We start from the raw sequence: 23234 nt of genomic DNA, 5'->3' as shown, positions 1-23234 counted from the left end.
AGCAGTTTGAGGTAGAACTAAACTCCTTGATCCAAAAACTTCTGAAATCAAAAAGAATATTCCTTTGCTTTCAAAGGTTGCCTGAAGAGGATCATTCCACTGTTACATCACTGAAAATCAGATCTTCCTTCAATTCAAATATAGATGAACAAAATCATCTTATGCTTCTAGGCTAATTTCTAGTAGCAGAACCAAAAGGCTGTAGACTTAGTAAAGTGCTTTTCTTCTCTACTAGCTAATCAGTCTGTATTGTTCAGAATAGCCTTTACGTAACCAGGTATTAATGAAAATCACTATTTCCCACCTTACACCTTTTTGCAAGTGCAGAGCTTTACATTGTGTGACACTTTGTAAACACTTTCTGCTGGAAAGCTCAAAATCCTTCACACAATAGCATCCACAAGTACTATTAAAATGCAGCACACCTAAGAAAATTCTTTTTATCACCTGACATTTATCCCAATAAAATGCAATCCTACATGTATTTTAGCAGGTTTTTGGTTCACTTCCAAAATGCATCTTTGTTTTTTTCTTGCAAAGGAGATAAACTTAAGAATCTTTTGATTTGTTAAGGACCCCTTTATAAATATACACTGTTTTTCGCATGGATAGATTAATCTTGTTAATAGATCTTGTTGCCGTGTTATGCTATGAGAAATGAACCACAAACAATGCCCAAACAGGTTATTCCAAAGAAGAACATGTTTATAAGGAATAGGCATGAGTACATCAGGAACTTTGTTGCCCTTAAAGTACTCTGGAATACCCTAAATTACAAAAAAAGTTCATTATTTTTGTTCCAATATCTGTATCTCAACTACAGCTTATTATATATAATATGGAACATCTAACACCACAAGTAAGATCCATGTCTCTTGTAGTAGATATTGGTAGGAGGATAGCAAAATATGCTCTGAAATCTCAGACATTACTAAACAACACAGACAGGGAATGGTAATAAGATGACACTGAATATTATTAACCTTATTTTATGGATGGAAAACTGTGAGGGAGATTAAATACTTGGGATATATAATGAAGTTGTAATAGAATTGTGAAAATAAAATAGCAATTCCAAATGCCATCTCCAGTACTTAGTTACTTCTTAGTCCTTCATCTCTCCTTTTTTTCCATTTTATGCTTCCAAATGTCTACCATTCATCTGATACAGTCATTTATAAAGGATCTGTTTTTTAAAGAAGAAATAGTATCTGGGTCCAAAGCTAAAAAAGAAAGGGTTGTTGCATAGTAAGTTTTTCTTAACTGTAGTAAATCCTGCAAGATGGAAAACCCAACTGCGAAACCCAAGAACCAAAGGTCATTATTAGAACTAAAATGACTTTCTGAAGAAATCCAGTATTTCAGAGGAGAAACTGCAGTCATATATGAACTTTTGTTCCGCTCTTACAAAGCAAAAACTTAGCTGAAATACTTAAAATACATAAATAATTGAGGAATCTGTTTTCAAATGCAGCTAAAAGGAGAGCAACTCTCAAATACTTTTGAGTGCTATGGAAATTTCAGTAATAAGAGTTTTTCCAAGATTTGATTTAAAAGTGATGCTAACTCTGAGAAAAGGGAGGTCCATTTCCCAAGCTCAGCTAAAAAACTTCATGATTTTTATTAATATATAGTATAGTGTAGCTACTAGGCTTCTCTATTCAGAGAATATTACCTTACTGATCTTTGAAAATGGACTCCTTTAAAACAGAAGAAATATTTTTCAAATCACTGAAATATTTCACATTATTTCAAATAAATTCCTTAAATAATTTTTCTGGCCAGAACATTGGGAATCAATAATGCTTGCAGGAATCAGTCACAGCTGCATATACAGAAATTCAAGAAGTTGTAAGCAAGATTCACATGCCCACAGGGTGAACAGGCTAAGACCTTGGCTCCCCTTATGCTACTGCATGTTCTCAGAAAACTCCTCTCTGTTTGCCCTTTCGGACCAGCTGGCACAACTGCCTGAGGAATTGCTCTATCCAAATGAATTTAACACAGTCTTCCCATGAAAAATTATTTCTCTTTATGCGTAACATTGTAGTAGGACCAAGCTGCAGCATGGTTCCCCATGTATATGGAGGCAGATATGAGAGAATCATAATCACTGAGTGGTTTGGGTTGGAAGAGACCTTAAAGCACATCTAGCTGCAACCCCCTGCCATGGGCAGACACACCTTCCACTAGGCCAGGTTGTTCCAAGCCCCATCCAACCTGGCCTTGAACACTGCCAGAGATGGGGCAGCCACAGCTGCTCTGGGCAACCTGTGCCAATGCCTCAACACCCTTGAGGTAAAGAAATGTTCCTAATGTCTAATCAAAATCTTCCCTCTTTCAGTTTAAAGCCATTCTCCCTTGTTCTTATTTTACTCTAAGGGGAAGAAATACCCATAGTGCAGTCACTATACTGTTTCACTTGGAAATAGTAGAAATTAAAATAACAACTGCATCAATTTTAGAAGTACTAAAAAACTACATGGTTTTTAATCTTATTGATACAAATCGCAGAGGTGACACATTAACAATTGTAAAATGAACATGTCACTGGCTGATAAAAGAAGCATTGCCTATAAAAAAAACCTTTCCTTTTTTTTTTCCTTCACTTTATATATAATTAGGAGGCTTTATAAAGTTACATTTCGGACAAGGTTTTTTTAGTATTCTATTCAATTGAGAAGAGCTTTTAGCCGGTTTATGAAATGCATGAATGTTGTAAATAATCACAGAAGCTTGTATTTGGTTAGTCTGATAAGTGTCGGTAGTAGATTGAATGATGATCAATGAATCAATACATGTAGCTTTTGCTGATATCCATTAGGCTGGTAAACTTTTTGTTTTACTTTTTTGTATACTATCTATCTACTATGTTTCAAAAGAAAAAAGAAAAAGACTGCAGAGGAGTACTGCTGAGCTCGGGACGTATTTTAAGTGACGGTAAAATCAGAGTGCATTAAATTATACTCCCTTCACTGCTTAGCAAAAAACAGCCTTTAGGGACGTTACACAGGACTCGGATCTCTGACTGGTACTATTTTCCTGCAGCATTTAAGCTTTCCTAAAGAAATAGCACTGCAGTTCTTCTGTAGAAAATGCAACAAAGAGATGGTAAAAGATACATACATTGAGCTTGGACAAAATTTATATGCATATGGAATCCGAATTTAAACTCATTATTATTCATTAAACAAGCATTTTTAAAGATGCATCTAATAAGATTACATACTAGGCATAACATTTCTAATATGTAAAACCATGAATAGTTGTCTCTAAGAATTTATAACTAATTTTAGTCTCTGATTCTGCAGTACAGCTTGTGTCTGATTATGCTAAACCACAATTTTAAATTGGGGTTTCTTTTTTGACTACTGAACTTTTTTATTTTAAAAACTTTTCTTCTCTCTTTGTACTAACACACATAGTCCTATTTAAATCAGTGTGGGCAGTAGCATTTAATATTCCTGAAAATGTCACTAGGTGATTAAATACCAGAAGGTAACATATAGGATAATAATTTCCATTAATAGTCATATTATATTATTAACATAAGTATGGTTATCTGCAGCATAATTGTATATAATAATATATATTGGGGATAAAGGGGATATAAATATTCATGCAAATGATCCAAACAAATACAGTGGGACCATCTATGAATTAAGTGATCATAAAGAGATGTATTAGTAATTTGACTGTGACTTTATTCTGCCTTCACCTCCTGCCTTAATGGCTAATAGATATTTGTATGCTTTACAGTCAAAATAGTACACAATATAACATGATGGATATAACATAAATCATGGAAAGGAAAAGGGAAAATACATATTTTTAATCTTCATGAATTTTTAACACACAAAGAAGGAATGAGCAGCTGGTTCTGTAAGTAGAGAAAGTAACAATCCCTAAATACAGAGAAAAATAATTAAGATGTGTTCAAAAATCCTGGGATATTAAAAAATGTGACTCTTACAAAGACAGAAGTATCTTAAAAATATTGGTTGGTGAAGTCAAAGATTAGCACTGCATTTGTGGCTCTTGCGTATGGAACATTGTATTAGGACTATACTGTTTCCCATATAAAAGTTTGACAGGAGGAGTTTAAGAAATATTTAGGGAAAGTTATTTAATGGCAACACTGAACAAGCAGATGTGCAAGTACAGTGTTTATATTTTATTTTAAAAACTCAATTCCTTGTGAAAAAAATGGTTCTGAAATGTACTGAAACAATTCTGTGTAAGTTTTTATTTATTTATGTAAAAGATACATTTACCACAGAGGAATATCAATTATAGTAATAAAAGAAAATAGACAGTGACCCAGTATAGTAAGGAAGCCTTCTTTTTTCAGTTTTAAGTCTCTCAAAATATGTTTGATTTAGTCACCCAAAAACATCTCAACTGAAAACCTGACATTTATGTTAGCAGCAGTATCTCCCCAAGGGAACGCTAAGTAAGTTTCATTTCCATTCTGATTCCTTTTGACTTTAGTCTTATTTTGAAGCAGAAATATAAAAACCATTTGGGCAGGAGTAACTTGATTTTCAGGGTTAAGCCTTTTGCCAATCCTTTGAAAACCCACAAGAATCTGTTCAAGTTGCAAAATATGTTTGTACAGCAGTAGTGGAGATGTCTTAGATTTCATCAGGAACCTCCTGAAAGATTGTTTGGACTGTACTTGCATACTTTAGTTTCAGCCTCAGCAGGTCCTCCCTGTCATTAGACACCGTGTAGCCTGTGCTATAGGTCCAGCTACCCAGATTTGGAGCCAGGAAAGTGTCAGTCCATCAGCAACTTCCCTGCCAGGAATGGGCCCTGTGAAAATGGTGCTTCCTCATTCAAATGCAAAAAACACAGTGGCTGTGGCTGAGATGTCTGAGTGGGAGCAGAGTTTTGAAAACCTGCAAAGAATTACACACACTGACTATTTTACTACCTTAAAAGAACATTCTTTAGGTTGCAAAGACAAAAATAGCAGCTCTGAGACATAAGGCTTCTTACGTAACTTAGATTCTTCAACTTTATTTGTATACGTTATGATATAGCCTTTAATTACACAGTTTACTGCAGTTGTCTCCAGAGCCTCATTTACTTGCTCTGTACACAAAAGAGGTCTATTCTTAGCAATAAGTAATGACCGAGTAATGAAGAAAGCTATTGTGCCAATGAGCACTACACCTGCCCCTCCAGTGCCAGAGTCCTTGCTAGAAGGAGTGAGGTGTACCACATGCCAAGGACAGGTGAACACTGCTGTGAAGGGATATGTTCTAGCTCCTCTTCTACAAATCCAGTGTGATTTTGAACAGTTTTTTAGAGCCAGGCATTTTCTGGGCAGTTATTCCTTATGCTGTTTAGGACATTTGCATCTTTGGAGAGCATGCCTTCTTCTATCTTGCATGTATCAAGAATATCCTTGCCATATCCCAGTATATGCAGCAATGATCACTGAAAGCTGTGATCTGAAGTCAGTGGAAGCATGCTTTGAAGTTGTAGTGGATGCTTAGAGTATGTAGTGTTGTATGCGAAGTACTCAGAAAAACTTCAGATTGTGCACTCGCTATTAGTGAATGGTTTTACCTGAAGCCTCTCTTGCCTCAGTTTTCCTCCACAACTGGGATAATAGCATCTGTCATCTTACATGGGCGTTCTGCAATTTTTAATATGGGCTCAGGTACTGTAGTTATGAAAACCTTAGGAAAGCCCAGGGAAAAATTAATAATGTCTCTCCAGAGCTGGTTTGAATATAGACAATAAATAAGGCTCAGGGCTACAAACTGAACAGCAAGGAGAAAATAAAATATTGAAGAACTTATTATCCAGACTATGCACTGAATGAGGCAGAAAGCTCGAGGAAAAAGGGGTATGTGAGCATGTAATTAAAGACTATTTCATAATGGATACCCAGAAATATGTGAAATTAAAATCGTACAGTATCTTTTGTCCTGACAGTTCATAGTTTGTAAGCACTTTATTTTATAAACTTAGTAATATTCTCAGAGCACAGATTTTGAGTGCTCCGAGTGTTCATGTATGTTAGACTGACGCCAATGACTTAGGCTGATTAGAGAAGCCAAATGGCCATACTGAGCTATGCCTTAAAAACCTGTGCACTAAATGCGTCTCTAAGACCAACAGAAGGAGTGTGAGTATTCATTCAGACATGTAGATGAAAAGAATATGTGACAGACTATTTTCAAAGGGCAAACGTTTTAATACAGGAGAGGTAATCTCAGCAATGGGGGTGGGAAGTGGGGTTAAAATAGGAATTGTTTTAGCCATTAATTCATAATTTTATAAGGGAAAATTGCATTGCAACTTCTTCTTATACCTCTACATATACAGAAAAATTAAAGAGTGCAGTAAGTAATTATTGTTACTATATATGCATGAGAAACAAGCATGCAAAGCTTCTCACCAGTCATTTTTGTGCTGCCAAAATGTTTCTGTGCATCTGAATGGCAAAGGAAACATCTACAAAGATCACAAACTAATACTACATAGTAGTGGGCAAGGTTAAGCCTGTTTGTTTCTTGAGGGTTTGGGGTGCTTTAATATTAATACACTTGAAAAATTTACTTTTTCCTAACCAGAGGACCTGATTCTGATCTTACTCTTATTTTACATTGGCTTAGTATATTAGCTTCGAGAGACATCAGTCCTGATTTACACATGAAAGGAATACTGAACAAATTATCTTACTCCATTAATTGATGGGAGATTCTACTGAATGTGGCAAACCTGCAAAAGCAAAATATTTTTAAAATATTAGCCAGAACAATATGTCTGATTTCTGAAGACATTTTCTTCTTCCAATTCCATGAGTTGATTCATTTGCTTAGTTCCTCTTTCTACATTCTCTGATGATTGAAAGCTTAGTTTAAGTGACTGAGAGCTCAGACTGGACAAGGATCAAGACATGAATAGGTAAGGACCAAGTTTCCAAGACGTAATTATATACTACTATTCAGATTTCTGACAAGGAAGCTAAGGAAGAGCAAAGTTCAGTAACATCACAACCTCTACTCAGTTCATCTTACATATTTAGGCTATCCAAGGAGTAATGAGCCTGTATTCAAATCCAACGTCAAAACAACCAAACATTACTGAAGTTCTCAGAGGCGTGCTTTTTGAGTTAAGTATATCTCTACCAGAATAGATACAGCATCACTAACTGCTTTTTGTTGTTTTTTAATGCACATGTGAATAAAATGGAGAGAAAAGTTCCTCCCTTCAACACAAAGAACAAGAAAGATGAAAGACACCACTCCCTGGAGGTAGCTTTGTTTCTGAATTCCCGTGCTGTCATCAGCTTAGACTGTTGTTTTTCCACTTCTAACAGATGTGTTTCTGGGCTTTTAATAGAGGAGAAACTGGAAAGGAATTTTATTCACTTGCATTACTGTGCATAGAATCATAGAATCATAGAATAGTTAGGGTTGGAAAGGACCTTAAGATCATCAAATTCCAACCTCCTTGCCATGGGCAGGGACACCTCACACCAAACCATGTCACCCAAGGCTTTGTTCAACCTGGCCTTGAACACCACCAGTGAGGGAGCATACTTCTGTAGTTTAAGATTTACAGAATTCACCAGCATGACTCAAGTATCACAATGGGCAATATGAGACTGAAGAACAGAGATTTATTTAATCAGTCCCTTTACAAACTTGAATGATGTAGGTATTTATAATGTGCAAGAAAGACCCTTCTTATTTAAAGACTCCAATGATACTTCAAACAAGAGAATGGGATCCAGCCAGTGATAATAGAATAAATAAAACCTTTGACTGTTAACAATGTTTCCAATAATAAAAATTAGATGGTCAGTGGATTTGCAAGAAGAGCACATCAGAACTTCTATCACATGAACTTTTTTTCCTGTTATTGGAACTTTATTAAAAAAACCTGAATAAGAAAAGGTGTGAAAATATTTTTCTCATAACTTTGAACCTGATGGATGATTTGTTTAAATTTTGAGTTTCAAAATCTGTAATGTGGAAAACAAAAGTATAAACTGTGCTGTACTGCTTAAGTCTAAAGCTTCTTATAATACAAGACTCAGTCATTTAACTGCTTTAGAGGAGGAAGCACAAGTTCAAGGCTGTGTAATTAACTTTCATCCTGGCTGCTCCTCCAAATACTTTATACTAAAAACAGTGATGAACCCTTACTCCCCAAAAAAACTCCTGAAAACTACCACAGCATTCATGGAAAACTGATGGAGTTTGGGGTCAACAAGGAAATATATTCAAATCATATTTTCTTCCTGGTATCCTATTGGGAAAATGCTGGTGTTTTCCTCGTAACACTTAAGTCAGGAATGTTTTATGTAAGAATATGAAATCTTTATTCAGAATTCTTCAGTAGATGTTTAAACAGACAAATCTTTTGTCTAATATTGAATGACAGTCCACAATTTATCTCTGAAAATTGTATGTTCTCAAGAAACAAACCAACCCCATGTTCTTTGCAATGTAATAATATTACAGAAATTATTTTCCTGCAATAAATATCACAGAAAACAAACTTCACAGAGAATGGGCTCCTGGGAAGTTCGGCCACATTCAACTGAGAAAGATGTAGCAGGAAGGTATTAAACAGTTCTTGGAAAATCTATTTACGAATCCTTCTTATATCACCTCATGATAGTCTAAAAATTAGGTGACACATAGCTATTGGTTTATAGATTCCATTTTCACCTGTCTCTTGTCTGATAAGGAAAAATGGGAGAAAAAACAAACTCAAAATAAGCAAAACTAGTAATGTCTCTGTCAGCAGAAACATTCCTGGCAACTTCCAGAAAAAATCCCACTACTTTTCTAGGGGATGATGTCATGTGAAGCATCTGGCCACCCCATTATAGTCACCTGAAATTCACTGTGCTTAGACATAGCAGTGGGTGTAGTTGGGGAAGTAGATGCAGTGTCTCACTAGCCTCGTCTCTTATCCCTGGGCCTTCCAGGTTAAGAGTCTGATTTTGCTAATATAAAATGTAAGCCTGGTACTGCATTACAATCAGTAGAATCTAAACATTTTTATGTCACTTTCATCACTCCTGTGTGATTCAGAAACAGGAAAGAGAACATTTTTCCTAAGAGGGCTGTAGAGCATGTGTGGTTTTTTTAATAGCAATAGGGCCCAGTTCTCATCTTTTTATTAATAATTAGTATTATCTGTCCCCTAGACACCCATTGTACAAATGCTGATATGTGTGTGTGAACATTTCTGTTGTCATCTTTGTGAACAAAGAGTCAGGATAAGCTTCTAAAGAAAATTACAATATTGAAATACAGATCTTCACCCCACATCTACTCCCTAATTCTGTGATTTTCTATACACTTCTTAAAGTACATCTAACTTATGATATGTACATGTTATCCTTCTCAAGGAGTCTTTTCTTAATGGAAATATCCCCTTTGACAAATTGTCATTTTTTAAATCTGTTGTTGTAAAAAGCATAGGAGAGGAGGAAGATCAACATGAAGGTTATTCTGTATCAGAAATTAAGATGTAATACTGAAATTCTGGAACTGTGACATACCTCTCCAATTGCTATGTCAGTGACCTCCATAATGGCTGTACATGTTATCTTAATGACAAGGAGACATCACTGTGGGAAGGATCAGTGTAGTTTCTCTGCCGTTAAGCAACACAAAGCCCTTTCTCTAGACAAAATCACCAGAAAGTCAAACCTTTTAATTTCAAGACCTTGTGCACTGTGCCACAGACTAAAAGCAATCTGCAACTCACACACCAGCATAGCATCGTTAGTATGTAACGCTTACATAGCCAGAATACGCTGTTTCACAGTTTGTAGTGGCAGCAACTGCAAGTGACTCTTATTCAATATACCACACGCCTTTTTTTGTAAAACAGATTTTTACAGAGTCCCTTAAATGTAAATCAAGATTAGTCATAACTATTCTTACAGCATGCTTCATAAGCATGTGTTAAATTAATGAATAATTATAATGATGATTATGATGGTGGTAATAAATACCTGAATTTATGAAAAGTATTTTCTCTATACTCCCAGATGAATACTACAGTCAGAAGCAGCAGGTGACTTACTTTGTCCTAGATCTCTGCTTCCAGATTCCCATTTGAATAATAAGTTCAGAATCAGCAGGTTATTAGGTTTGCCCCAATTCTAAACTTGAGTCAACAGGACTTCAAATAGATTCCAATGGAAAATGAAAACAGAACCTGTTTTTTCAGCCATATATAAGGCACCAAATTTGCTGCTTATGAGGACCTAGCTAGATAGTTCAGGTTCATGCAAACTCCATAGAAATTTTAAAGAAATCTAAAATCCTATCATCCACTCTACAGAATGCTGCCAGCATACTACGTCTGTCTCTTAGTTCTTTACAAGCTCAAACAAGGCATAACTGAGGCCATCTCCAGATTTCTCATTGAAAATGAAAGATAATTAAACTTCTGAAAATTGTATCATTGACTTGAGAGCCAGAGTTCTTCACTGTCCTCAAGACAGTAAATCTTAAATCCTTTTACAATAACAAGGATGACTTCTGTACAGGTGTTGTAACGTTGCAAAGATGAGAATGTGTGGACAAGCTACATCATTTCCAGTATCTAGTCAGACTAATGCAAGGCATGTAATGGAAGACCAGCTGTGCACAAAAAACCCTCACATTATTCTGAACACTCCACTATGGATAGATAGGCAGCAGAAAGGGTGGCAATTTCAAAGCCAGCTACTACCAGTTCTGTAGACTAAAGAAGTTGCACTACAGTAAAGGGAGCTTCAAGTCTTGATGTGCCCTACTAGGTATGTAATAGAAATTCTACTCTTTCAAGTACCTGACTGCCAGGAAGAAAATCCTACCAAAAATCCTGTATGAAGTGTCATTAGTTTAACTTCACAGATGGGGAAGCCAAACAGAAGTGGTGCGAAGTGTGTCAGGTACCTGAGAAAGCAATGTCATATCAAAGTTATGTGCTTTTGCATTCTTCATTCTTCATACTTCGTTAGTTACTACAGGTATTTTGTGCATTGAAGCACTCACTGGTTCTACTGAGTACACCACCAAGAGCCAGGAGAATGGCTAGATATTAGCGTGAACGCACCACATACCATCACTTTTTAGTCTGGCAGAAGAGAACCTGAGCTAAAAGATTGAGTTCTGCATATATAACAGTATAATCCAGGCTGATAAAGTGCTTGTGATAGTCAGGTACCATTGCTGAAGTACAGAAGGAGATAGTGTCATTTGAGAAAGTGCACATCTATGTGGGAAAAACATAAATTATTTCATAAAAGATTAAAATATGATCCCTAGTCATAGAGAACTAAATAAAGGCATCAAAGCATTATGTTCCCTGACTTTGTTGGTCAATTCTATACATAACAACACAGTTAAACATATGTTTGTTACTTTCTACAAAATCATTCCCTAAAAGAAGTATACTTTGGTCTTTACAACTTGCTCCTCAGGTACAACATGGTACTCAGCACCTCAGAATGCCCTTCACTATTCTGTAAAATCATATGTTTATGAAGGTATGCAAATTTCAACTACAGCACAGTAAACTAGACCAAGTATTTTTCCAGAAGCTGGTATGGTTTCATTTATCTGAAAGGAACACAAAGCTTTGCAGAAGACAAAGTATTATATTCATTTCAACAAGAAAGAAGCGTGAGCCTTTTTGTTTGAGATTACCAACCAATTTTGAAATGTTTATAAAGAACCATAAAACCTCAAACCTGCATATGTTAACACTAGCCTCTATATAAAGCTATATTCTATCAAGAACTGGTTTTACTTGCCAGTTTGTATCCCCATTCCTATCCATCAGCTCAGAAATGATGATGGGATAAAAGGATATGTTCTGTAATCCAAGTGTCTTCCCACAACTCCTTGGCTAGCATCTACTGTTAAGACTCCCAAGGAGCCACACTGCAGCCGAGACAAAAGATCAAGTACATTTGGTCCAAAATGCCTGTAAGCCTTGAAGTGTTGAATCTTACATTAAAAAATAGACAATATTGCTATACAATTTTGAAATTCTGAACTCATCTGACCAATGTGACACATCTGCTGCTAGATGTAAATTATTCCAGCGTATTAGCATTCTCTAACTTGCAGTATAGACTTAACATGGACCCTGCATCTCAACTGGCCACAAAGGGAAGCAACAACCTCACTATATAAAATATTATTGATCCGGGGTACTAAGATGTATGCTATATGTGTAAGTGGTATTTTGGAACTATTTCAACATCAGCATTTTGAAAGGATTAGCAATACTCAACAAGTAGCCTTCTGAGAAGATAATACACAAAAGACTGCCAATTCCTAATTACCAGTGACACAGTATTTAAATTGCTGTGATTTTACATGAGACAGATACTGAAATCAATATCCTATAATGCTGAATCCTGGCAAACAAAATAATGTATCAAAATGCATTAGAAAAATGATGCAAAATTCTGCTTTGAACTGACATAAGGATTCTGTTTTCACACCACTAGATGTCAAAGGTACAGGTTCAACAGTTTTGAAAGACCATGGGATCATTTGACTATCTGCCCTCAAGATTGTACCCTGACAACAAAGTCACACTGTTTAAAATTATTAAAATAAAATTAAAATATTTAGTGTTAAATTGATCTAATAAGTGATAAATACAACAGAACCTAAACATAATCTCTAATCTCTAGGGGATTTCTAGCCTTCCTCCTGCCTAAATCAACATCATCCCAGTGGCCATTGGCACTGACAAGAAATTTAGCATGCAGAAGAAATATAGATCATGTAATAGAGATGTGTATTGTAGATAAAGATTATGAAGTATAAATCAAAAGGAGAGTCTTGCTTGCAGTATTTACTAGCTCAAAGTGTATTTAGCTAACTATTCAAGGATAAAAACCATGGTGGCTACTCTGTTAACACTGACTATAGGCAATGAGTTCACTAGCATCGCTTTGCACTCAAACACGTATTGTGCAAAAGATAATTAATCCCAAACTATTTTTCTCCGTTCTATTCAAGGCATAAGAGAATTAACTGAATTAAAATACGATTTTTTAGAAAATATATAAATATTGGATGACTTTTTTTTGAAGTTAGCATGAAGAAGCAAATATGCACCACAAAGATTGATGTAATATATTCAGAACCCAAACAAACAAATCTAAATGCTGGCTAGCCTGAGACAGCTGGAATGCACTTCCTTAAAAAATATCCCTTTCACAGTTCAAACTGGCATTAATTTCTGCATATCTGACAAGGAGGACTATCTCTTACAGTGAACAGCTGCATGAACGCTCCTCTTTTTTCTCACAAAACAACAACTCAGTAGAACAGTTAAAATAAACTATGTTCTAAACAGGAATACGTTGACTTCAAAGAGTAATTGCCTCTATAACAGGCTAATATTCAGGCAAGTAGGCAAGATGTATTTTAAAAAGATAGATTATTCTGTATGCAGTTCTTTTCAAGCAGTTACAGATACAGAAAAGCAGAAGGGTATGAAGTGACAAGAAGCTCGGGTCAGTGAGAAACTGCTCCCAAAGCAGAGTGTGTTACGTGGTTTTTATTCCCTTCTTCAGAGGCTTCTGCCTATTTTCTCAGATAGGATACTGGACAGGGTTGTTCTTACAAAAAATAGGATGAAAGGAAAATTATACATGTCTATTTTTTCTTAACCTAAAGCCAGAGGGTCACTATTTTAGTCATTTAATACTTAAAATAGGGGGTTTGTACTGAAATTTTAATGTACGGAGCCAAATGAGAAGAGGAATATGGAAGCTCACTGATATGAATCATGTATTGTCCCTCCTTTGTAAGACCCTGACTTAATTCACTAAAAACCTGATTTTAAAAATCAGTCTTTTTAATGAACAGCTCTCCCTAGCATGGACTCAAGCCATACCAATCTGAGTCCTTTCAGGGACTAATAGTTTTTCACTGAAGAGAAGATGATGATGTGTGTCAAAAAATTATCAGAAAATTGATATGGCAATCAGGGTTTATTTTAATGCTAGTCTTATTCCTAACAAAATTTATCATAATTTTGTGTATTTTTTCTTCTACTGAGTCTCTATTATTATGTGATACAATATTCCCTTGCCTGTTTCAGTACTAAATAGAGATTTTATCTTCTCTTTTAGAAGGCTCTTGTACTGTCTTTACTCATAAGCACACACACTCATACACAACAGAACTGTTAGTGATCATGGTTTTCTGTGCTGTGGATTGCACACCCTGGATCCTCAAGCAATACTTCAATCCTTTTTCTGTGATTCATGCCAAAGCTCTCGTTGAAGAGGGTTTAGATCCTATTCAAAATAAAGGGCATGACTGAATGCAATAAATCTGGTTCTTTCCGTAGCTAACACTTCTCACACTGGTGTAGTTCAGGCAACTCCTGATTTAGACAGGTGCAGGAACAGTTAAGCCTACTGGAACTAACTTGCGTTACTGTGCGGTTTCCAAACTAAACAAACTTGGTTAAACATTGTTCTTATGAGAAGGTTTTACTTCAGGAAAAATTAATGAGATTTTCAAAGATGAAAATCTGAAAAAATAAAGAAAGGATTTTTTTTTTTCCTGCAAACAACAAAAGTTCTATTAAAAATTGCATCCTAAGGCTCGAAACTTCGACTCTAAATCAATTCTTTTTAATCTCTCTAATGTGCAAGTCAGGATAGAAAATCTCGCAAAGATTTTCTTTGTGGTTGCTGTTATTGATTCCTAAAGTCCTCATTGTACTGTGGGACTCTGTCTTACCAGACCAGAGATGCAGAAACACACTAAATCCAAGCCCCCCCCCCCAAAAAAAATTACTAAAAAAACCCAAGGAAAATAGAATTTAATGACCATCTTTTACCTTTAAAGCAAAGGTATCAACTAGGACACATGGTTACAATTTCAGATAAAAATGGAAATTTGGGGATTTTTCCCATCTAAACTATTTTTTGTCAAAAAGCCAAACGAGGGAAAACTCAAAAGACCCCTCCAGATCACTGCAGTCTGAGATGATCCTCCATCCTTCAGCAATGGCAACCTCTTACAAGGTCTGTGGGAAATGTACACGTTCCAGGAACAAAAGATCAAAACTGAGCGCCGTAATTTCTATGTTGGCTACAAAGAACTAAACAGCAATAGCCAGGGTTTCTCTCTTGGCAGACACAGTGGTTTTACTTGTCCTTCTGCCTTTGCTATTTCTTAGAGTACTAAATCATTTATAAAGTAGTTCAATATCTTTGGTAGCACATTTAAGTAGGTACTAATCCCTACACCAAAATCTGACTGATGGGAATTTCAGTTACTATCCTTTCTCAACCAAGAGATATAAACTGTAGGGCTAGTCCCATTTATACTGCTAGCAGTGGAAATGTTGTCTCTTGTTTCAAGTGAAATCAGAATCTGAGTAGCTGGTGATCCTTTGTTGAGAAAATATGCTAAATTGTAAGTCTTGCTATTATTTTATAAGGCTTCTTGGTGCTCAAGGGACATATGAGGGGAATCTTGATCCCACTGAGGTCAATTGTAAAACCACCAGTATTTGAATGAAGCCAAAATTTTACACTAAGTTTGGGGGATTCTAAATATTATTAAGTGTTACCTTCCAGTAAGCTCTATACCATTTTTAATATATAAGGACATATATGTATTTCAGTAGCATTCAGTCTAAACATAAAAATGTTCCTTAAAAATAGCTGTTAAACTTACTATTATGTAAATAGATTTTCTCTGACAGATATTACATGCAATTATATGAACTTCTTCATATAAATATTACATGTTCAAAGCAACTTCAAATAAACTATATTTTAATGCAAAGGGCATGTAAATATATAATAATAATATATAAATGACCCTTGTTGCTTTAACCAAGCTGCTACACCTCATAATTTTCTTTCTGGTTTATTATAGGGCTCAACTCAAAGATGCTGAGACCTCTCAATATTTAACATAAAGATATATATTATGTAGTACCAGATATGAAAAATTTACATCCAAATACTAAGTCCACTAATAGGATCTCGCCTCAGATAAAAGATACTTCATTTTACAGTTTCTGGGGCTGTGTGCTATTGAAAGTGCAAACACCTTATTTTCTGAAACTAGCATTTACTTACTAAAAATTATTTTAAAATGTGAACAGGGTCTGGATTTTTTACGGATGGCAGATGAGAGATAAAGTAAACAGGATGCAGAATGACTGTAGTGTTTTTGAGTATTGACACTAAGGACAGGAGGTGTTACATAATAAAGCACAGTCACAAATGATGTTTTCTTTATTATAATGAGTGAAATCTGATAGAAATGCTGAAGGCAAATTGTTCAGCCATAAATGTCATGCAGCCACTCAATGAAGATCTTCATTTGGCCTTGATAGTATCTCATTTATGTTTACCTTTTACATTTTAAACTTACGGCTTTGCTCTCCAATTTTGACATGAAGAGGATATTTTTCCTCTGATATGTTTGCTCTTATTTCACTCATATACGTTTACGTCCTCTTCTAGGTACACAACATAGGAATTTCTATGCTTAAGGAGCTGCAAGCAATGGTACATTTACTAGCAAAATAATAACAATAAAAAAAAAGTCCTACATGCATCCGCAAAGTAAATGTTCACGCTCCTTCCATTTGCCAAAAACAATGGGCACTGAATATGAATCATATTTTACTCAGTGATTTATTTGTAGATGGGATTCAGGAAACTGCTGTTTTTTCTAAGCTCCTGTTCCTTCGTAAAGCTACTCAGGAATTCTGTGGTCTTGGAGTATGTACTTCCCCTTGTCCTTTTGCATTCTCCCTGTCTGACTGGCATGGTGAATTGCTAAATACATTGCAAAGCAGCACCGTTCACGTCCATGCTAAAACATAATCCCTTGTATAGTTCCCCTCCTCCCCAGCAACAATTTCAGGAATTCACAAATAAATCACTGATTTTATTTCAACAACAAAGCAGAGGCAAGTGTCAAATACAAACTGCACTCTGGGTCTCCCCTACCCCACAAAAAAAAAACAAACCCACTTCATCTATGCACTTAATCCAGTAAAATTCTCCTCAGCATCACTTTCTCCACTCCCAAACTTAGTTGCCACCAGCTGCCTCTGGCAAGCATGTCCACTGCCAAGTGTAATGCCAGCCACCTCCTCCCACCCAGGTGACACCTGGTACCCAGAACTCCTCTTCCCTCTGCCCAGGAAAACCCCACATTGCACCCCACCTTTGGAAGACATCCAAATAATGCCCTCTTCCACTCACCCGGCCTGGCAAAGAACAGAAGAGTGATGGCACCATGGTTGGCCACAGAGACACGTGGAGGACAGGGAGGAGAAGGCGGAGAAGAGAGGAGCCAGGGATGTGGCGGTGAGGGAGGGGAAGGAGGGAGATCCACTCAAACAGATGAAACTCCATGCAGGCCTGGCCTCCTATCCATCCCCTCCACAGAGCGATGGGGAGCGAGCTGGAATGGCACCTTACCTTCGCTGCAGTCCTTGCCCCGGAAGCCCGTCTGGGAGCAGTCGCAGACAGCCTGGTCGTTGAGCACCGAGCAGACGCCCCCGTTGAGACAGACGTCCTCCCTGGCACACAGGCGGCTCTGCTCATCGTCCAGCCGCACCTCCTGGCTCTCCACCGGTGACGCCTGCGTGTAGTTGACCCGGACGTCCGTTATCCAGCCCTTGAAGGGCTCACGGTCCTTGACGGAGGAGAGCGTCAGCTTTAATGTCGCCGACCGCAGCTCCGGCGGGAGCCCCCCTAAGAAGAGGCCACTGAAGACAGTCATGTCCCGCCGCTTGGACTTCACCTCCACCCATTTTGCCTCAGCCCGATCGATGATCAACGTCGTGTTCTTGAAGTGGCGGCGGATGACAACAGCATGCCAGAGGTTGTCATTGACCGCTGTGTCGGAGAGCAGGGTGGCGGGCTCGGCACAGAAGATGGAGAAGCTGAGCTGCAGCCGCCCACCCTGGGTGAGGATGAGCTCCAGGAAGTCGCAGAAGCCCTCATCATCAAAGTACAGCACCAGCCCACTGGAGCTGCGTGTCTTCATGTTGAAGCTCATCTCACTCTCGCAGCAGGCGTTCCACTTGGGGAAGCGGGTCCACTGGCCCTCCGCCCCTGGGAACTCCAGCCCGCTGCCCAGCTCAGCCCAGCAGCCCAGCAGCAGGGCCAGCCAGAGCAGCAGGCAGCCCCCGCGCCGCACCAGCGCCGCACCCATCCTGCGCGGCCTTGGGCAGGCGAGCGGGGCAGCGGGGCCGGCGGGCGGCGGCGCGGGGGCCCCGGCGGCACACAGGGTAAAATCTTGCCGGGCACCGGCCGCAATGGGAAGTTCGGGCACGCTCACCCCCGCCCCGGGTGCGGGGGTCACTGTGGGGGACTCCCCGGGGCGGGGGGGGACAGGCTGCAGGTGCCCCACGGAATGGGGTTGGGTGTGGGATAGGGTCTGGTGCCACTGGAGGGTACCCACGGTGGGGGGAAGGTGCCGTTGGGTCTCTTCACTGGTTGGCCGGGCTTAGCAAAAGGTGTCCAGGGGCAGGTGAGTCAGCAGAAATTTTCCTCAAAGCCAACATTACCAAAATGGGAGAAAAAACCAAAATCGGCAGCAAAACCCTTCTCCAAGTGGATCCACCAGCTTGGCAAGACCGTAACAATATCCCAGCACATGTGCACCTCCTTTTACATCCTCTCCACCAGCTGTGGTTTCCCAGGAAGCCAATTACCGATCCCAGTGCTGCCTCCCTAGGATGGATCCTCTTGTCAGATCACGGACTGTCTGCCATGGTGCTAGAGCAGCGTCAGCAGACGACAGGATTCATCGCTCATGGTTTCCTGAGCTGCCTCAATCCCAATGGGGTTGAAACCCAGAAGCTGTCAAACAGCCGAGTGGCTACTTGACATGCAAAGCCTGACAGCTCCTCTTCTGTTTGCTTGCAAAAGGCCAAGGCTAAGATCCAGGGGGGTGATTTTCCTCTATTGTTTTTGGTTTTAATCTGCAAGGAATTGAAACAGAATAATAAGAAATTACAACTAAGAACATGTTAAATCATAAAGTTGATCAATAGTGGATGTTTGTGATTAATTTTTCATCTCAACTGCTGTTCGATGTTGGGAAAATGAACTGATGCTGCAATTTTGGAGTTAGTGAGGAATCATAATAACTTGAAGCGCTAAACCTAAATCTTAGCACCAGATTTTATTATCACAAGGACAATGTTAAAAGGAAAAGGTGGTGCTTGTTCTGCAATTTATTGCAATTTATTTATGTAACTACTAGTGCCTGTGAAGCTGTAGGGTCCTATTAATGCAGATGATGCTCCCAAACCCAATTCTAGTTCTTTCCAATACAGCTCAAAAGCATATAAAGTGGACTGAGCTCCCAGCAGGAACTGGCAGGCTGCACTCTACATGGCACACCCACTGGTTTATTTTCATGGGGCGAGGAAGAATTGCAATGGTTTCTTAGAAGGCTTTTTGAAGATTTCCAACCACATTTTCCTCTGCCACCCGGTTTCTTTCCCCACTGATATTCTCTGTTATGGCAGGGAAAATCTGACTCAAGCCAGCTCTGATGTTGACATTATTCACAATGCAGATCGGCTAATCCCAGGTGCTAGTCCTCTGAAATGGGTTGCAGTATTTTATGCATGTTTACTCAGCTGCCCTTATTTAAGAGGACAACTCCTCCTTTTAAAAATAATATATATGCCACAGTTCACTCTCTTCCTCTGAAGAGGTCTCTGCATTCAAAGCATTTCAGCAGTTGAGGCTCCCCTCTCTGTTTTTCTCCCCCAAGCCACTATATCTTTTCTGGAAGGTGTGCATTAGCAGATCACTCCTGATGGAGGAGAGGATCTCTGACACCTTCCTCGCCCACCCCTTCCCCTTCACCTCCCTCCCATTTCTTAGCCAGCAGCGCCTTAGGCAGGCACAGCATCATGTCCAGAGCTGCTGCCAAGCCCCTTGCTGGACTGGGATCTGGGGAGGGGGTTAGAGGGGAGACGAGCCTGCCAGGGCAAAACCTTCTTTCAAACAGGCACACACCTCAGCTGCCTGCACCTGACACGTTCAGAGCTGCTAAGTCACCTCCTACTCTGTCTTTATATTTAATTCCATCCCTCTAAATGTCAACACGATTATTTTTATTATCTGTCACATGCGAGGTGTGCAAGAGCAGCGAAAGGGAGGCGAGGAGAACCCTCAAACTTGGCGAGCAGAGGCCAGCCGTACCCAGTCCGCACCAGGCAGCACAGAGCCCCCAGGTTTGCATCCCCTTTCCCCCGCAGGAGCTACCTCTCGCCCTCCAGCTACCAGCCGAGGGGCTCCCCGTTGCCGGCCGGTGGCTGCGGGCAGGGGCGACACTCGCTTGCGGCGCCGGCGGCTCCGGCTTCAGCACCATGAACAGCTCCGCCCTGCGCGGCCCGGCGGGGCGGCGGCGGCGGGGAGGCGAGGGGGGGGCGGTAGGTCCCTGCGCTCGCCGGCGGCAGAAGCTGCCCCGCCGCTACCGGCTGCACCCGGGAGGTTGGGGGGGGGGGGCAGCAGATTTTGGGTGCGGAGGGCTGCGGGAAGCCAGGGCTGGGCGGCAGCGTGAGACACGATTTTGGGGGGGCTGGAGGCCGGTGTGTGGGGAGGGTGTGTGTGTGTGTGTGTGCGCGTTCACGAGGTTACCGGGTAGCCGGTCACTCGAGGGAAGCAGTGGGTGGAAAATGCGGAAGGTGGGCGCAAGGTGCGCGGGGCCCGGCGCAGGGGGGAAGGGTTGGCGCTGGGAGCGCAGCTCTGCGTGGGGCGGAGGGCGTCGGGAGCCCCGGGGACTGGGGAGGGGGGAAGGGTGGGAACAGGGCAAGGACACGCGTGTGAGGGTGTGCGAGCTCCCGAGCGATCCCTACAGGTGTCCGCGGAGAGGTGCGGAGCGGGGATCCCACCTCGGGAGCATCCCTGCCCGCTGCCCGCCTCTGTCTGCGGCACCGGCCCTCCCCTCCCGCTCACACAGACGCACACACACAGCAGCGGCGACAAGAGAGGGAAGAGAATGGGAAAAGAGAGAGAAAAAAAGAAAGAAGGGGGGAAAAGAGAGGAAAATTATAGGAAAAAAAAAAAAAGGATGTAAAGACTGGAGGAAAAAAAGAAAAAAAGATAAAAACTCAAGGAGAAAAAAAAAAAAAAAAGAACCCCCAAAACCCCAAACCTAACCCAACCAATTGCTTATTTATTACTGTCGATATAATGCACACAGCGTCAATAAACAGCTCAGTCCTATCTAGTCATTTCGGAAGCAGAGGGACACTTCCCTTCTCAAAAGAGGACAATTTATTAACACGTATCTCTATCTCAAATGGGCTCTCAAGTACCAGCCATCCCTCCCAGCAACGTCCGTGTGAACACACATGTATGCAGGGCGGAATAGACACAAACCAACAGAAATACATCTATTGCAGTCAGCGCCTCACCAGGGAATTAACGTGCTTCCCCCACCCCTCCACAACCATCTTTTTTTGCTTCCAAAACGATGATTTAGTCACAGGTGCCCCGATTGAGCCTTTTCAAATTAGAAAAAGAGAGAGAGAGACACCCATAGGTCGATAAATTCTTAAATGCCAGGTTGGTTGGCATGCACAATCCCTGGCACCATCCTCATTGTATGAAGCACTCGGCATTGTCTCCGGGTGCGGGGAAGACCAAAGAGTTCACAAATTACCGGATGGAATAAAAGGATCTGAAAAACAACCTTGCTGCAGCCAAAGGGAGAAGCGCTCTAATTCAAAAGCACACTTGGTAACAGCTTCATTAATCTTTGGCTTTCATTTCTACGTAATTTCTAGAATCAAATCCTCTCCTAACCGATTGGAATGATCGATTCTGCTACCTTCCCGGTCTGCAGATATATTTATTTTAATATGCTCATGATATAATTTCTACCCCTTCAAAAAATGCATACCATCAGCAGGAACCCGAACAGTTCCAAACACGTATGGAGGCAGCCGGGTGCCCTCTTTCTTCTGGCTCACAATAGAAAATGTCCCAAATTATCGATGCACTTCCTGCATAAACCCCTCGCCGCCGATAAATCACAGCAATATTGCGATATTCACCCCCGATCGCCGCTCTCCAGGGCAGCTCACGCCAAGGGAAAACATGCAGCGGGTGGATGCGAAGTCTCACAGACCCTCTCCCTCCTCCTCCTCCTCCTCCTCCTTTGAAAGGGGTAATACATCACCACATCCAACCTTTAACTTCTCCCCCTGCTCCACCATCTCCCCTCATGGCCATCCACCTCTCACAACGCCGCACGCAAACCCACCGCCACCTCCTCCGCCGTCGCCTCTGCCACTGCCTCCGCCGCGGCGAAGCGAGGCTCGTCCTCCGCGCCGCCCCGGACGCGCCTTACCTGCGCGGGGTGCGGCGGGCCGGGGCCGGCGTGGCTGCCGGGGCTGCCTCTGCCGCTCGCCGGCGAAGCGGAGCGGGGCGGGCGTTGCTGCGGGTGCGCGGCGGCGGGAGCGGGGGGCGGAGCCGCTGCGTGACGCCGCCGCGCCCGTGTGCCCGCCGGGGGCGGTGCCGCGATCGCTGCAGCACCCTCCGCACATCACCAGCCCCTCCGCGGTGTCTGGAGGGGGTGAGGCGGTGACACACCTCTGCCACCCAGCCGGAACTACTCTTCCGCGGCATGGCTTTTTTGGGAGGGGTGTGTGGTTTTGTTGCTATTGTTGATGCTGAGCCAGCGGTGTGCCCAGGAAGCCAAGGAGGCCAACAGCATCCTGGCCTGTATCAGCGACAGTGTGGCCAGCGGGGCCAGGACAGTGATCATCCCCCCTGTACCGAACACTGGTGAGGCCGCACCTTGAATCCTGTGTTCAGTTCTGGGCTGCTCATGACAAGAGGGATACTGAGGTGCTGGAGCAGATCCAGAGAAAGGCAACAGAGCTGGAGAAGGGCCTGGAGCTCAAGTGTGATGAGGAACGGCTGAGGGACCTGGGGGTTTTAGTGTGGAGAAGAAAAGCCTCAGGGGGACCTTATTGCTCTCTACAACTGCCTGACAGGAGGATGGAGCCAGGAGGTGGCTGATCTCTTCTCCCAAGGAACAAGTGATAGGACAAGAGGAAACGGCCTCAAGCTGTGCCAGAGGAGGTTTAGACTGGATATTAGGAATGATTTCTTCCTCAAAAGGGTAGTCAAGCATTGGAACAGGCTGCCCAGAGCAGTGGTGGAATCACCGTCCCTGGAAGTGTTCACAAACCGTGTAGACGAGGCC

General features: G+C 41.1%; 1 protein-coding gene across 24 annotated transcripts in view; it reads right to left on the bottom strand.

Annotated features, from left to right (window-relative positions):
• Window positions 1-18209, bottom strand: part of NRXN1 (neurexin 1) — a gene marked incomplete at its 5' end in the record, with an annotated part of 676782 nt that extends 658573 nt beyond the window's left edge. For 23 of the 24 annotated variants that reach the window (XM_080615057.1, XM_080615070.1, XM_080615069.1 and 20 more), the window contains one exon: window positions 17471-18209. In XM_080615057.1, the coding sequence (XP_080471183.1) occupies window positions 17471-18209 (739 nt within the window). Of the gene's footprint in view, window positions 1-17465 lie in introns of all 24 variants that reach the window. The other variant, XM_080615047.1, reaches the window with a different exon arrangement.
• Window positions 18210-23234: the final 5025 nt, after the last annotated feature.

This window comes from Psittacula echo (genome assembly GCF_963264785.1).
Source record: "Psittacula echo genome assembly, chromosome: 4".
In the NCBI taxonomy this organism is placed as follows: domain Eukaryota; kingdom Metazoa; phylum Chordata; class Aves; order Psittaciformes; family Psittacidae; genus Psittacula; species Psittacula echo.
This window is presented reverse-complemented; position numbering and strand designations above follow the sequence as displayed.